The following is a 16,650-nucleotide window of genomic DNA, read 5'->3' as shown; positions in this document are numbered from 1 at the left end:
GTCCGAAATCCAAAATACCTGGTCATTTGTAACTGTAATACTTCCGTCAGCAGTGCCAGAAGACAGAAGGTGGATGGTCCTGGTCAGAGCTGGACCTGCATGGCAGATGTCAATCAGAATCCACGGGAACTTGTGTAACTCCGTTTTTAAAAACCTCTTGCACATTCTGCTTTTCTTGACGAATGGGGTTTTATCACAATCAAACTAAGAGACACACGGAGGGGCCACAACGCTCACAAGATCCTGAAGAAAAATGCAGCCGTCTTTGCAAGTGGCTTTCTTTGCAGCATTCCGGTTTCTTAATATGTTTAACGTGTTCTGAGTGTGTAGTGGGACCAGGGCACGGATGCGGCACCGGCCCTTGTTTTTATTAGCAGGGATGCTGAGATCTCTGCTACACACACACACACACACACACACACCGAATTCCCTGGCCCTCCCTGAGCTTAGCCCTACAATCCTCACAGTAGCTGGGGGCAACTGCATATTGTTCCTTATTGTAACGGAAAGTATTGGGGGGTGGCTTTGTCTTGTATGGGCAATTCAGACCCGTGAGCTTTAGGAAAGACCTTCTCCTAGCTTACGAACACGCCCAGAACTGGTTGGTTGCTATGGTTCAACAGGGCTGCCTGCAATTTTGGACTCTCCTGGGGTGGGGGAGCTCGAGGCCCCGTTGCATTTACAGGAAGGGAAACACCCAGCGACTGAGAAGAAAGTGAAACTGGCTCCGGTGCTCTGCTCTTCTGTGTGGAGCAGCCATGGCTGCTGCTGGGAGTCCCATCCAGGATCTCTGCGAGGAAGCCACTTGCTCCATCTGCCTGGATTATTTCTGGGATCCCGTCACCGTTGCAGAGTGTGGGCACAATTTCTGCAGAGCCTGCCTGGCCCAGTGTGGGAGGAAATCAGACACAAAGGCCTCTTGCCCCCAGTGTAGAAGAAGCTTCCGGAAGAGGAACCTCCAACGAAATTGGCAGCTGGCTAACGTTGTTGAAATTGCCAAGAGATTTAAACATTGGGAGGCCAAAGGGCCAGGCGGGGAGGGGCGAGTCTGCGAGGAACACCAGGAGCCCCTGCAGCTCTTCTGCCAAGACCACGAATCCCTCATCTGCGTGGTGTGTGACAGAGCCAAGAGGCATGAAGGTCACAAGGTGGTTCCTCTGGAGGAGGCTTCCCGGGAGTACAAGGTAGGAAGACAATGCAGAACTTGAATTGGAGCGGGGATAGCTGTGGGCTCCCCTTGGGAAGTTCTCTGTAAATTCACTCCAATATGACGGTATCTGTATGAAACCTTTTATTATTTATTGCATGTTGAAGCGCTTTGGATGCTTGACATGAATGCAATTGACAGGCGTGTTTTTTGCTAAGTAAACAGCAGCCGGGGAAGCCTGAGAATACTCAGGACAGTGGAGGGTGTGGGGGTGTGAGGGGGGGTTTAGCTCTTCCTCTCCCTCCTGCACGCTACACCAAATATGGGTTTGGGACTCTTTTGATTAGAAAAAAGGCAAGGAAGGGGAGACATGGCAGAGGTGCATGAAATGAGGCATGGTGTGGAGAGGAAAGAACTGGCCTCCCACAGCAGCTTATCCCTCACATGCCCCACTCTCTCGATCTGCCACAACTTTTCAAGCCTCCAGCTGCAAGCTTTGTACAATGTGTACTGTAACGTTAATTCTATATAGCCAAAGTCCACTACAATGAGATAAGATTCTATAAAATTCAGTTGTATATGACCAGTATATAAAATTCTAAATTAAACAACAACAGATAATATTGTTAAATAGAGTACAGGATTGCCTTCAACCATTGGGCCATACTGCCATAGATGATAGGTGTGTGTTTGTGTGTGTACCTTCACTCTCTCCCTCTGTGCTCTGGATATTCCAGCTGCACCACCACCACCCCCATCTCATGTCAGTGCATGTTAAACTCGGGGGCTCACCACACGAGGCTCTTTATTCCGCAATATACCGGTGCTTCTGTTTCCTCGTTGTAAGCGAGATCAAGATCAGCTCTTTCCACAGCAAGTTCTCTGCAGCTACGGGGCAGAGAGCAAGCTGTGAATCAGTGGGGCTCCTGAGGGATTCAAGTATCGCTCACTTGCGTGCTCTCTCTCTCTGCAAAGCAGCATGGGGGGTGGGGTGGCTTCGTTGCTGTCAGCTGTTCGCATGGGGGTCGCCATCTTCTTCTTCCTCCCCTAGCCAGCTCCATGCTCACCTTGAGCCTCTCCTAGCCTGGCCAAGAAAACTCTCCTCCCAGCCCAGGTCAACAGGCAGATGCGCTGGAGGGCAGGGCGGGGGGGATTGTGAATGTCCTGCTCCGCCCAATGGCTTTTTTCTTCATCTTTTTTGGAGATAAAGATCAAAACATCTGGATATGCCCGGGAGCTTGACGGCCTCATGTAAATGACCCTCAAACCTCCACTAGTGACCAGTCCTGAGTGCACTATAAATTACTTGTGTAAAGACAGCCTCAGACTCCGAGTGGATATAGTAACTTATTTGCAGGCTACAACGGGATACAGGTGGATAGAGATTTGGCTATCGGGTGGTATAGAAATAAAAGAAAGAAAGAAAGAAAGAAAGAAAGAAAGAAAGAAAGAAAGAAAGAAAGAAAGAAAGCAAGCAAGCAAGAAAGAAAGAAAACAAACCTGAGAGCGCCCCCCCCCCAGTAAAAAAGAAAAAAATTGATTGCAGGGAGAAGCATATTATCCAGTTCCTCTTTCTCTCTCTCTGATCCAAATGTGAACGAAGCTAAGCATGGTCAGCCCGGGTTAGTCCTTGGATGGGAGACCGCCTGGGAATCAGGCTTCCTGCACTGAGCAGGGGGTTGGACTCGGTGGTCTTCTGGCCCCTTCCAACCCTATGATACTATGATTCATTCGGAGGGCCAGTCACACATCTCTTGTTTTCGCTTTAGGATCTGATTCACCATCGCCTGGAGATTCTGAAGAAAGAAAGAGAAAGAATTCTGGCATTTAAGGCAGACACAGAAAAGGAAAATGAAGGCCTGCTTGTAAGTATCTGTATTACTAGGAAGGGGACAAGTGCTTCACGGAAGATGTGTAAAACTGTGATGTGAAGTGCAGAGGAATCACGAGCCCCGAGGCAGCTTGGCTGTGCAGGACAGCGGCTATTTGGGATGGAAGGAACAACCATAACAACGGTTAACGAAAGGCCATTCCGAGAGTGGGGCCTCTTATACCTTTAGGAAGCTCTTTCACTATTGAATGTTGATTTAATATCTGGAAACGTACAAGCACCTTTCCTAAAAAATCCTATTAAGCCTCTTGATTAAGCTGTGAAGAGTGGCCCTGCTTCTGATCCTGGCTCCCGTTTCTCCCCCTTTCATCCACTTCTTGCAGAAGCAAACACAAGCTGGGAGGGAAGAGATGGTGGCTCAGTTCAAACGACTACGTCAGTTTCTGGAGGAACAAGAAACGCTCCTGCTGGCCCAGGTGGAAGAGGCAGAGAGGGAGGTTGCAAGGAAGAGGGAGGAGCACCAGGCCAGACTCTCGCAGGAGCTCTCCTCTCTTGAAGGTCTGATCCGGGAGATGGAGCAGAAGTGTCAGCAGCTGGCGTGTGAATTCCTGCAGGTGAGAGGGTGGCAGAAACAGCCCAGGATCCCCTCCAAGGGGAAAGCGGACTTCAAAGCCCTCATGCCTCCTTCGCCCACAGAAGGCAGGGGCCCAAGGCAGGCAGGCACTGCACGCCCCCTCGGCATCTGGCAACCGTGAGATGGTGTCTCTAAGAGAATTCTTGCCAAAGCAAGACAGTAAGGTGACCTTGCTTTATGGTGTTACAAGTCAGGAACGCAGCGGCAGATCTGGCATTCCTGAGCTAATCAAAATTGCAGATATGTAGCAGGTCCAGGACAGGGAAAGGTTACTCTAATATTTATTTGTCTGTTTGTTTGATTGATTTATTAGCCGCCCATGTGGCTGGCTACCCAGCCACTCTAGGCTGCGTGCCGTACAATACAAATAACAACACAAAATACAACACATTTACATAATCAACTAACAAAACAACATTGCTCTAAAAAACCCTAACCCACCCCAAATGCCCGCCTGAACAGCCAGGTTTTCAATGCCCAGTGGAAGCTCATCAAAGAGGGAGCATGGTGGAGGTCACTAGGGAGGAAATTCCACAGAGTGGGGGCCACCATAGAAAAGGCCCTCTCCCTTGTCCTCACCAGCCTAGCTGTCCTGGCTGATGGGACAGACAATATGCCTTCGCAGGCCGATCCCATTGTGCAGCGTCTCTGGTGTTGTTGAAGGCGCTCTTTAAGACAGACCTGGCCAGGACCGTATAGGATTTTATTTGCACCAGGCCAGCATCCCCCAGCCTCCCCTTGTCCCCCACCAAAAGTACTTCGGTTTTGTCGCCCCCAAAGAAGCCTCCCCACCTCTCTTGGAATATTGTGAGCCCCTCTTCTGCCTGCCCGTCTCTCCCTTTGTTGATGAGGAGGCACCCCACTGCCCCCAACTTCATTGCACCCAAAAACCTGTGCAGAAAAGGAGAGGTAACAAATTGAAATTTCCCTCTCAAACCACCACACCCCAAATCACCGCAGACGTCTCTCTCAATCAGCTCTCATTCCTAAAATCCAGCCGCTCACAAATCCTGGCTCTGATCTAACCCATCCCTCAGACCTGCCTCACCACCGTCTCTGATCTGATCCCTCACTGTCTCTATCTGGCTCTCCCAACACAGAGCCCAGTTTTGATAGCACACACACTTTACCCCCCCACACACTCTCTCAGCCAATCAGCTCACATATGCAAATCCAACATGTAACAGGAGTACGTAACTATAGACTTGTTAGAAAACAGATGTGTAACGTCGCAGCACCCCAAACGTCAGCTTCAGGAACGGGTCACAGAGACCCAGGGAGAGAGATCTTTGAAATTCTACCCTATTTTCAGGAGGTTCTTGTACAAAGAGCAGCTTCCTACCCTTCACCCTCTTTCTCTCTCTCTCTCTCTCTCTCTCTCTCTGTGTGTGTGTGTGTGTGGTATCCTGAGACATGGTATTGTGACCATGTCTCAGGATTAGCCTGACCACAGCACCCTGCACTAGGACAAGCCCCCTTGAAACCTTTCTTTCCTCCCAAATCTGGAAAGCTCTCCCCAGACCTTCCGTTTCCTCTCCCAGCAGCGTTAGGAATGCTTAACTGATGGTTTTGATTTTGCATGTTTAATTGTTTAAGTACAATACTCAATGATCTAATTTCCCCAATTGATGAGATTCCATCTGAAATTCTTGTGACTTGAGAAATCCCCCATTATTTGAACAGGCCAGTGTCTGGGAGAGTCATTGGCTCCCCTTTTGCTAGACACCCTATTGCCAACATTAAAAGGTGCTTTAAAAATGAATGCACGTTCAGAGCACATGCCCAAGTTTGTACACGTGTCTAGAGGAGCAAATTCAGTAACAGAGCTGACAACCAGCTCTGTAACATCCAGGAACATCCAAGATGAACAGGACTGTGCACTCATGCTTGGACAGTATTGGAGGTTTCGATCTAATTAGGGATGTCAGTGAATTCTGCCACGTATCTCGGTGAGGCCGAATGCCAGTGCATTCAGCCCCCTGAAATCCATGGTGGAACGAAGCCCCCACCCCCCCACCCCACGAAAGGCGCATGAAACGGAGCACTTACCTGCTGCCGTCCGCACTGACTTGCGAATGGCGGCCGCATCTGCGGCCGCCATTCGCTTCCTCATCATAGCCGTGATAGGCTACATAAATAATTACATAACCTATCACGGCTAATGCAGGGATGCCATTTGCGTCCCTGCAGAGTCCGTGATAGGCTACGTAAGTATTTACATAGCCTATCACGGCAGGCAAAAACAACAACAACAGCATACGCAAATGGCGGCGGCTACGGCAGCCGCCATTTGCGTTCCCTTTTTTTCGTCGTTTTAGCCTACATAAATATTTACGTAGGCTAAAACGGCGGGAAAAAAAGGGAACACAAATGGCGGCCGCCATAGCCGCCGCCATTTGCGTACGCTGTTGTTTGTTTTTTTTGCCTGCAGGCTGCCCAGCAACTGGATGTCCAGCTGCAGGCGGCCCCGGCTGGCGGCTCCGTGGAATGTCTGCGGAGCGGAGCCGGCCATGTTAGGATTTCGGGGGGAGGTGCGGAGCGCCTCCCCCCCACCGCGAATCACCCTGTCGAAAAGGTAAGTGACTTTCATACATTCCTAGATCTAATATGGATGGAATCTCTTGCTGGTTTCACCTCCCTGCTAATGCATTTTGTGCTAATGTCTCCCAGTGAGGAACTGTTCAGGCCCTGCTTCTGGGCTTTCCAGAGACATCTGATTAGCCATTGTTGGGGACAGGATGGTGGTCTAAATGGACCCTTGCAGTGACCCAGGAGGGCTGCTCATATGTACTGGGCCAAGACTGGAAGCATTGTCACTTTTGGCATTCCTCTGTTGGCATTCCACTCTTGGCATTCATACAAAGAAAGGATCACGTAGCCCTCTTTTGCTCCCAGTCCCCCAAATACATGTCCCTGAACATACCCATCAGCTCCTCTGCCTTGCGAAAATGTTAGACTTTGGCCTGAACCTCTTTAATCCCCACTGTGGGAAGTGACATCCATTTTCTTTAGCCCTAGATTGGAGGGTACTATGTGGAAGATCACCAGGTGAGCATGAGAGGGCCAGGGGGCATCTTCATAGAGTGGGCTCTTGCAGGCACTGAGCTCCCTCTTCTCTCTCTCTGTTCCCCTCCAGGACGTGAGAAGCACCTTGCAGAAGTAAGTGGATCCCACTCCTTTCTATGATGCTGGGAAGGGTCTGGATGGCATGGGAACGACAGGACCCTCCAGGCTCCTGGGCAGAGAAGGAAGGTCTCCAGTGCCTCACAGATTAAAGCAGGGACCTGCTTTTGAACTTGTATCTCTTCTATTTCCCCATCCCCCACCTCCATCACACATGTCTGAAGACTCTTCCTGGCCTGCACAACATGAATCGCAACCCAAATGCACCCATACAAAACCCCCACAGGCCAACGTCCCACAAAAACACCGATTCAGGGAAAACTCACATGCCTCCCACACCCCAAAACACAGGCAAAACCCATACCATTCACCCTATCCCTCACTAAACACAGAAAACACCCCATCTGCCCCTTTCACCCCCAGCCACACCCACTTCTGTAGCTGCTGGACAGTTCTGTGGGGGCCAATGTGGCCTCACCCCTCCACACACAGAGAAAGGTTTCTTACCACTGCTGTAAGCTTTCTGCAGTTTTCATTTTATTCATTCATTCATTCATTTTCATCTACAATATTTATATACCATTCCATATCAAAAGATTTCAGAGTGGTGAGCAGCAAAGATAAAAGAATAAAACACCATGTTTAAACAATTAAAACATTTTGAAAGAAACAAGTTCTGATAAGACTGAATTTAATAAACCACAGCAGTTCACTCAAGGAAGTGGCTGGTCACCCAATTTGCTCCCTTCGGGAATATTAGATTGGTTACCCTTGCTTTTGAGAACGCAAGAGCCCTGCTGGGTCAGAGCCAGGGTCCATAGCCCAGCATTCTGTTCGCACAGTGGCCGACCAGCTGCTGACAGGAAACCCACAAGCAGCACATGAGTGCAATAGCACCCTCCCACCCATGTTCCCCAGCAACTGGTGTACATAGGCTCACTGCCTCTGGTACTGGAGGTAGCACACAGCCATCAAGACTAGTAGCCATTGATAGCCTCCCCGCCCCCCGGAATTTGTCTAGCCCCCTTTGAAGCCATCCAAACTGGAGGCTGTGACGCTCCTTCTCCAGCCTCCACCTGATGAAACTGGGAAGAAAGCCCCCTCAGGACGCCTGCCTCCGCTGGGTCAGTTGTCCTCAGTGACACACACAGCTTCAGCCCCTGTTATTCTTGGGGTAAAGAGACACTCAATATGCTGAATTGGTTCCCTCTACCCAATACAGGAGCAGTAACAAGGAAATACGTTTTTCTAATAGTAGCGCAAAAAGACAGACCAACACATGGGATTTTGTAGTTAAAAACAAACAAATAAAACTATATTTAACACAGGAAGAGTTTTAAATCATTATTAATCAATCTGTGCTTGGTCCCAACCTCCCTCCCTCCTCTACCCCTTCTAAAGCCTATTCCCCAAACCCCACTCACTCCGTGTAGCTTCCTCAATCCCAAAGGCCCTATCCGAATTCCGGCGGTCAGCTCCTTTCTTTCATAAGCTCGGGATCCCCACACAACCTGCACAACCTCGGAAGCCCCGCCCGCCTTCCCCTCCCTCCCGAACACTAGCCCCACCTGGGGCACATCTAACAATGCAGATGCAGACATAAGTACAGCAGGCATATGGTATAGTGGCCATCACTGCGTCTTGTGGTAGCAAATCCCAAAGTTTGACAATACGCTGTGTGAAGAAGCTCTTCCTTTTCTTGGTCCTGACCCCCCACCAATCAGCGACATCGCATGACCCCAATGGGTTCTAGTATTGTGAAAGAAAGAGAAAATCGCCTTCCCCTCCACATTCTCCATACCATGCATAATTCTGTACACCTCTGTCATGCCTCCCCTTCCTCCCCTTTTTTCTCCTCCAGGAGTGAGAAGGAGACATTTGAGAATCCAGTGGCTTTCCCTGCAGAGCTGAAGTGGAGGATCTGGGACTGCTGTGACATAAATCCTTTTCTGGAGGGAGCCATGAAGCAATTCAAAGGTAATCAAGCACGGCTGCAAGGATGATATGCTGGGCATTTTGTTGTTGTTGTTGTTGCTACAAATGGTGGTAGCAGCAGCAAAGCTTCCGTTTTGGCAGCCTGACCACCATTTCCTTTCCTCCAGGAAAACCTCTTCTGCATTTTGTTGCCCATCCACCCAGTCTGGAGAGGTTGTGTTTTCACCCCCCAGAATCATTTGGTATCAGCCACAAACCTAGCTGCTCATTCTTGACTCCATATCACTCATGCGTGAATCTAAACCACAGGAAAGAGATAAGTAATGAGTTCCCTTTGGGGCCCCCACTGCTCATCTCCACTGTGAGAACTGTCCATTTATTCCTCTCCTCCCTTGCTGCTCACTCCAACACCATCTCACGAATTCATGGGATAAAGAGCAGTGGTCCTCATACATCCTCTGGGGACCCCACTGCTTATGTCCATTGTGAGAGCCGACCACTTATTCCTTTCCCTTTCTTTAAATCGGGGTTGCAGCAATATTTTGGGGTGGGGGCCAGTGTGCCCCCCCCAGGGGCCAGATGATGTCACATCCTTTCTTTTTCCCCTTCTGCTGGAAGAAGGCCTGCAATGGTGCCCCCTCCCATCACAGAGAAAGAGGCCCAGGCCGGCCCGCATCCACAGTGCTCTCTCTGATCTGGTGCGGGGGGCCTGGGCATTGGGACTGACTCACCTGCACAGGAAGAGCGCTGGGCATTGGGACTAGTCGATGTGTGTGGACCAGTGTTTGCTCTCTCCCCAGCCCGGAGTAGTCTGAACACCCAGGCCGCTGTGCATCCCCACTGCTCTCTCTGTTATCTTGTGTCCCCCCCGCCCCCGCTGCTCTTTCCTATCTCAGACCAGAGACAGCAGTGGGGAGGAGAAGCGGCAGGGATTGGGACTCGCCCCCAACAGGGAACGCAGCCACACTTCCCCATCTGGGCGAGTCCTGCTGCCTCTCATCCCGCTGCTATCTCCAATCTGAGACATCCTTCGCAGGTGGGGAAGAGCGCTCACTCTCTATCCAGCATGGGTGAGTCGGAGACAGCAGTAGGGATGCCCTCCGAGGGGATTCCCCCAGGGGGAGGGGCCTGGAGACTAAGCCCCACCCCTTGGAGGAACCCAAAGAGGCTGCCTGGGCCAAACTGGGGTGCCCCATGGGTCAGATTGCGCCCACAGGTGGGAGGTTCTGCACCCCTGCTTTAAATAGCTATGACTATATGAGGCCCTGTCCTCATATCGGATGACAACTATACATACTCCGTGGTGCCCAAAGGCTGTTTCAGCAATAGCAAGGAGAATTAAAAACATCCGCTGTCCTGGTTCTGCCTTTGGCTCCTCCTTTGGCCCTCCTGCTTTGTTCTTCCTTTGCCCTCAGAAACGGAGGCGGGGGTCCACAAGCAGCCGGTTCCTCCTCCCTCTCCTCTCTCAACAGTCCAGCAAGGCCTGGCCCATCTCCTCTTCCGCCTCCTGGCCCATCTCCTCTTCCGCCTCCCATGTCCCACCCGCGTCTCCCAGCTAGAGTGCTGCAACCACCACAGTCACCCAAGTGCTCTCTGACTTCCTGCAGATGGAAGGGCGGCCTGTCACCCTCTCCCAGCTCCTGAACGGGGCCCTGCAGGCATTCCTTCCCTGCTGGCGGTGTTTTGTTTCTCTCGCAGCCCAAGGTGGCAGGCAGATGGGACAGGGCACCAATGTCTGGATCAGGCCCACATGAGAGATAAGGACGTGATCCTGGACATGCTTCTTAATTTCCAAAGGGCGCAATCCTAAAAATATCATAAATAAATGCCTTTAAAAAAGAAGATGAATATTTTCATGACTGAGAGAAAACTCTGTATTATATAGTATACATTCTTGACCCAGTGACTTGCTCATTTTAAATTGTCAGTGTGCCCTAAAATTTCAATTCCCAGAACTTCTGTTTCAGCTAATTCTTTGGATTGACTTCCTTGACTCTCCATTTGACCTCCTTTTGGCTGCTCACCTCATCTTCAAAAGTTTTCCTCTTTTGCAGTTAACTGTGACGTGCGATTGACTGGGCCTGGGGTGGGGAGCACATCTATGGGAGGCTACCCAGGACCACATGCTTGCTGCCCTGGCTTCATGGAGGGGCCTGCAAAGGTCTTAGCATAAGCTCTCTGCTTTGGGTTCCTACGAGTGTATGATTCCTGAGTCCCAACCTAGTCCCTGGAAACCTCCAAGAAACTAACCACGGAACTTGGGCAGTATAGAAATGTAATCAATCAATGTTGCTTGATTTTGGCTCCAATCCTATGTAAGCTTAGCTGGGAAGAAGCTCCACTGAATGCGCTGGGACTAACTGGGCCAGCTCACATGACACAGGGGTGGTTAATAAGCCATGATGGCTTGTTAACCAACTCGGCTTGCCAGTTGTGTGCCAGCACGATTTGCACGATTACCTTTGCCGAGCTTCTCATGTCGTCTGATCTTGGTGAGGGTGGCTTGTTGGGGTAGTTAAGAAGCCACCCCAAACCCTTGGCCTGTTCCAGAGTTGTGGGCTGGTTTGCTAACCTCCCCAACAAGACACCCCCATCGGGTTTGGACAACACGAGTAGGTGTGACCGAGGGCTTGAATGGGCAACCTGGCACCCATGGGTGCTGCCTGGGATTGTGCGAACACGGTCACTGAGTAAACATGCATAGGACTGTGCTGTAATTTGCAAGCAATTTAAAGTTATAATTCCCCATCTGCCAGATGTGTTTGTTTCTCCTTGATCCATAGATAGCATGCTTCTTAATGTTTATATGATTTCTCTTCCCCAGATGCCCTGCCACCTGGGCTACACCTGAAGAAAGGTAAATTTCCAGTGGGGACCAAGTTCACAGGAGGGATGTGGACTGGCCAGACATTACGCTCGCTTGCATTTCACTGGGGTAAACGGCTCTGTCCTTTACACTTTGCAACCTCAAGGGAGCAATCCCATGGCCCCTAGGCAGTGGTTGAGGGGTCATCAGATATGGTGCTCTGACCTTGGAGGGGGAATCAGAGATCCCTCCCCCTTCCAGCTGGCATGGAAAGAGCCATGCCGCCCTTGGAGAGGGGGAAAGGGGGCATTTTTTGGCAGGGAGAAGACTGGAGAGTCTTCTGCGTATGATTTATCCTGAGCCTCCTCCAGCCTCTTTCCCTCTCCCTCTGAAGCGCCCCCCTGAAAAGCCCTGCTGGTGAAAAAATCATAGATCAGAGGACGGGAAGGCAAAGATCACCTGTGCTGCTCCTGCCACACTGCATTGGATGATGCCCTAAGACACTGTAGACCCCCCTGAGGCCTGCTGTAATGCATTTACTAGGCATTTCCAGGATAAGATCTCTTGCATCCGCCAGGACTTATATTCCAGTGTTCTGGCTGGTGAATCTGCTGAGGTATCCATAGCATAGCTTTGTCCTGTTCTCCTGGATGAGTTTCAGTTGGTACAGCTTGAGGACATAGATAAGGTGCTTGGACAGGTTCATGCAGCCACTTCCGTACTGGATCCTTGTCCCTCTTGGTGGATAAAAACTGGCAGGGAAGGAACAGCTGGCTGGGCCAGGGAGGTGATTAATGCCTCCTTGCGAGAAGGAGTGGTCCCGGGCCGCCTCAAAGAGGTGGTAGTGAGACCATTCCTGAAGAAACCCTCCCTGGCCCCAGAAAATCTGAGTAATTTTAGGCCAGTGGCAAATGTTCCTTTCCTGGGCAAGATTCTTGAGCAGGTGGTTGCCAACCAGCTCCAGACACTCTTGGATGAGACCAATTATCTAGATCCATTTCAGTCGGGGTTCAGGCCAGGTTTTGGCACAAAAACAGCCTTGGTCGCCCTATATGATGACCTAATGTCGGGAGAGTGACAGGAGGAGTGTGTTGTGACCTTGCTGATTCTCCTAGATCTCTCGGCGGCTTTCGATAGCATCGACCATGTTAAGACCTTTCTCTTCTGTCAGGCATTTGGCAGCATATGTTCAGTTTCATCAGTCCTGGAATGTCTTATGGTTGTGGCTGTTTGCTTTGCGGTTGCATGTGTGAAGTTGTTTTAGATATATGTTCTTTTGTGTATATTGTCTGTTCCTGCGTTTTTTATGTAAATGTCTTTTAATCTCTGCATACTGTATTTTTAATGTTTTTAATCTGTGTAAACAGCCCAGAGAGCTTTCGCTGTTGGGCAGTATAGAAATGTAAACAAGAAAAGCAATAATAGTAACAACAACAACACGTGTCCATGCATGTAAGTGACTGTGCATAGGCAGGGCTCAGTACAGTCACGAACCCTGAAAAAGCAGAGTTCCCCATCGTGTGGCGCACCGGCCACCCATGCGCTCTTGCACAGGCAGAGGTACGTGTCACAGAGGAGCATTTCAAGACACGGAAGAGCCTGACCAACCCAGAAATTTGTTTTTGGTGCAAAGAGGCCGAATGTGGTGATGAGGCTATTGAGGGAGGAGATCAGTTCCTATCTACAGATATGATTCTATTTGTTTTCCACATGATTCTTCTGCAGAAACACTTCTGGATCAGACCAGGGGTCCATCTAGTCCACCATTTTGTTAACCACAGAAGCCAAACAGAGGCCTCTGGGGGACCCACAAGCAGGGCCTGAAGGCCCTCTCCATAGCCACTTCTCCCCAGCATCTGGCATTCCAAGGAGAGCCAATTCTGTCTGACCCCCCATCCAGTTCCTTCTCATTCCCCACCCCCCTCAATGAACACTCTCAAAAATCTGTAGGTCCTCAAAGCCACGGAATACAAGTCCTTGTCAGCCTGGTTTTTAAAAATCCTTTTAATTTGTTTTACAAGCTAATATGCTTCTGCCTAAGTGGGCGACCCTGCATGAATGAAGGAAGCTCCTGGCTGATGTGTGGCTGGCCCGTTTCAGAGGAAGCGGCCTCATAACTAACCAGGCCAGGGGCCCACCCAGCTTGGTCCTGTCTCATGGAATGTATGCAGTCAGGAAAAGACAGAGAAGCAGTTGGAAAACTCAGGAGGTTCACAAGTGGAAGACAATGTAATCGAGACCCCCTGTAATATTCCTGGAATGAGGCGATGGTGCCGTACAAGTCTCATCTGGAGCCATGGAAGAGCACAGTGTGTGGGGGTTCTTGTTTTTACGTCTCCTGAAATGGGTTGAGTGACAGGAGGGGCAGGAGACGGAAGGTCTGAATGAGTGAATACCATGCCGTGAACCTTATGTGGGAGGGGCCAGTTGGGAGGGGCGGAGTGGGAGGGGTGTGGCTGGTTACCAAGGAGACAGGGTGGAGGGGAGGGGGAGTTGGGTCAGTGAGGGTGGGCAGTAAGGAAAGAGGGAGGGAAAGTGAGGAGAGAAATTGGTTGGGGGACATTCTTTCTGCTTGAGCATGTCAGTTCTTTAACTGAGTTATTTCCATATTTCTAGGGATGTCAGAGAGTTCCGCCACAGATCTCTATGAGGCTGAATACCAGTGCATTCGCCCCCCCAAATCTGTGGCAAATGGCCTGCCCCCCCGCCCCCCCCCCCCGCAGATCCCGCCCAGGATGAGACTTACCTGGGGCGGATGTTCCGGGCGGCGGCGGCTCCAGCGGTGGCTTTGGCGGTGGCGGCGGCTGGTCTTCTGACCGGCTGCCGCCACCGCCATTTGCAGTCTTGTCGTTTTTCTCCCCCCCCCCCAGATGTGATAGGCTACATAAAGACTTACGTAGCCTATCACGGCTGGGTTTAAAAAAAAAAACCCGCGTATGCAAATGGGAGCAGCTACGGCCGCCACCATTTGCATTCCTTATTTTTGGCCATCTTAGTCTACGTAAATATTTACGTAGACTATTACGGTGAAAATAAAGGGGAACGCAAATAGCGTAGTGGGCACTATTTGCGTCCCTTTTTGATTCGCCGTTTTAGCCTACGTAAATATTTACGTAGACTAAGATGGCCAAAAATAAGGAACACAAATGGCGGCGGCTGTAGCTGCCGCCATTTGTGTACGTGTTTTTGGTTTTTTTACCCAGAGCCCTCCGCGGCTGAAAATCCAGCTGCGGACAGCTCTGGCCTGGGCCTGGCTGCTCTGCGGAGCTGCCGCGGAGCACAGCCGGCCGTGGAGAATTCCGGGGGGGGGGGACGGAACGCCTCCCCCCCCATGAACATAATCCGTGGAAAGATAAGTGACTTTCGTACATCCTTACATATTTCCTGATTTTAGCGGGAACCTGGGATTCCTGTGGGGTGCGAACACTTGAGACCTCCGTCATTGTCCCAGAGGACTCTGCTCATCTTTTCTCCCCTCTCTCCGTCCCCAACAGCAAAGGTGACTCTGGATCCAGACACAGTGAATCCCTGGCTGATCCTGTCGGAGGATCATACAAGCGTGAGAGGGGGAGACGAATGGCAAGATCTGCCTGAGAATCCTGAGAGATTCAACCTACGGGCTTGTGTGCTGGGACGTGAGGGATTCACAGCAGGGAGACATTTCTGGGAAGTCCTGGTGGGAAGTGGTGAAGACTGGTCTGTGGGGGTCGCCAGAAAGTCTGTGAGGAGAAAGGATGCGGTTGCCTTACAGCCTGCGGAAGGGATCTGGGCTGTGGGGCATTGTGGAGGTCAATACCAGGCTTCCCATTCCCCTTTCCTCCCTCGTCTGCCCCTGACCGGGGAGCTCAAGAGGATCCGGGTGTCTGTGAACTGTGAGGGGGGGCGGGTGGCCTTTCACGATGCTGACAGGGGGACCCTCCTCCATGCCTTCTCTGGGGCCTCATTCACTGGAGAGGCCCTCCTGCCCATATTCTGTGTAGCTGGAAAAAGCCCCCTCAGGATTTCCCCTTAAGGCGGCTCAGAGCCTCCCTCACTTTCCCCCCTCCAGAGACCAGGAAGATTCACCTGAACATCCCCCTCCCTTTTCCAGAATTCCCTTTCCTTCAGACGCAGAGAGCTTCGGCTATTGGGCAGTATAGAAATGAAATGAATGAATGAATGAATGAATGAATGAATGAATGCATTCCTTCTTGAAGACACAGCAGCACATTGATATCACAACTCAGATCTGTTCTCAGAAACGGCCCAGCTTCCATGTCCCTCAGTTCTAGTTACAGTTTTCCGTTTCCTTTCTCTCCCTCCCCACAAAACCTCCGCTAGCTGTTCACATGCAAAAAACCAAAAAACCACAACTGTCTGTCTCACACTTGTGTCTTCACACACACGCTCCATCCCTGGTTGCTCCTGAGGGAGGCTGATGTGACATTTTAGCCAAAGTAGGAGAATTAAAAATGCCCCCCGTTTCAAGGCCTCCCCAGTTCGAAGTGATGTCCTGTCCTGTCTGGTTTAGACACATCTCTGGTTTAAAGGGGAGGCAACCCAGGGGGAGAGAGCAGGGGCCTGGAGTCCCCACCTGATCAGCAAACCAAGCAGGCCCACAGTTCACCCAGTCACAGCTTTATTTCTTTTAAATTTTACTCATTCTTTTAAAACTTGCATCTATTCCTATACATTTCCATAGACACGTTATACAAATGAGTGCCTTCTTTTGTCCTCCATTTTGGTGATGCATTTCCTCTCTTTGTCTGCCACAACACCCCCCGCCCCAGCCCTTAACTGTCCCAGGGCTGAATGTTGGTTCCAGACTAGTTGTTGAAATGTGTCCTTGCATCAGAGGTTTAGCCTCCTTTTGCTTGTGTCTCTCTCTTCTGGTTCAAAATATACAAGGCCTGCATATCCCTCTCTTCTTGACTTCTGTATTTATCTCCGTGTCTAAAGGAAAAACAGAGAGCTGGAGTTGGGGGAATGAATCGCTCTGCCTGGCTGGCTGGCTGAAACCGGAAGAGCAGCACTGGAGGGGGGGCGGGGGAACTTGCGCCGCAACATTTGGCTGCAGCTGCCCCGTGTTTCTTGCTGACATTCTGTCCTTTCTCCAAGGAGATCCAAGGAACCGGGGGGGGGGGCATCCATGGGCAAAGGGAATCCCTGTCCAGCACTGCACCTAGGGGTGGACG

The 16,650-nt window shown here is 50.7% G+C and overlaps 1 protein-coding gene across 3 annotated transcripts; it reads left to right on the top strand.

Moving 5' to 3' along the window:
• Nucleotides 1-739: 739 nt before the first annotated feature.
• On the top strand, nt 740-16,374 carry LOC146355652 (E3 ubiquitin-protein ligase TRIM7-like). Of its 3 annotated transcripts, none has more exons than XM_084830968.1 (7): nt 740-1,184; nt 2,917-3,012; nt 3,362-3,592; nt 6,749-6,771; nt 8,597-8,712; nt 11,495-11,527; nt 14,971-16,374. In XM_084830968.1, the coding sequence occupies exons 1-7, from the start codon at nt 759-761 to the stop codon at nt 15,486-15,488; spliced, it is 1,443 nt and encodes a 480-aa protein (XP_084687094.1). In that variant the 5' UTR covers nt 740-758; the 3' UTR covers nt 15,489-16,374. The 3 variants fall into 3 exon arrangements, with proteins under 3 accessions (XP_084687094.1, XP_084687093.1, XP_084687096.1); XM_084830967.1 differs by having other exon boundaries at nt 11,495-11,605; XM_084830970.1 differs by lacking the exons at nt 11,495-11,527; nt 14,971-16,374 and adding an exon at nt 8,838-11,488.
• The last annotated feature ends 276 nt before the right edge of the window (nt 16,375-16,650 follow it).

The sequence above is a fragment of the Heloderma suspectum genome, chromosome 2 (genome assembly GCF_057233095.1).
Source record: "Heloderma suspectum isolate Gila_16-S chromosome 2, 16-S_ref, whole genome shotgun sequence".
Taxonomy (NCBI): domain Eukaryota; kingdom Metazoa; phylum Chordata; class Lepidosauria; order Squamata; family Helodermatidae; genus Heloderma; species Heloderma suspectum.
The sequence above is the reverse complement of the archived record's forward strand: the minus strand, read 5'-3'. Positions and strand labels throughout refer to the sequence as shown.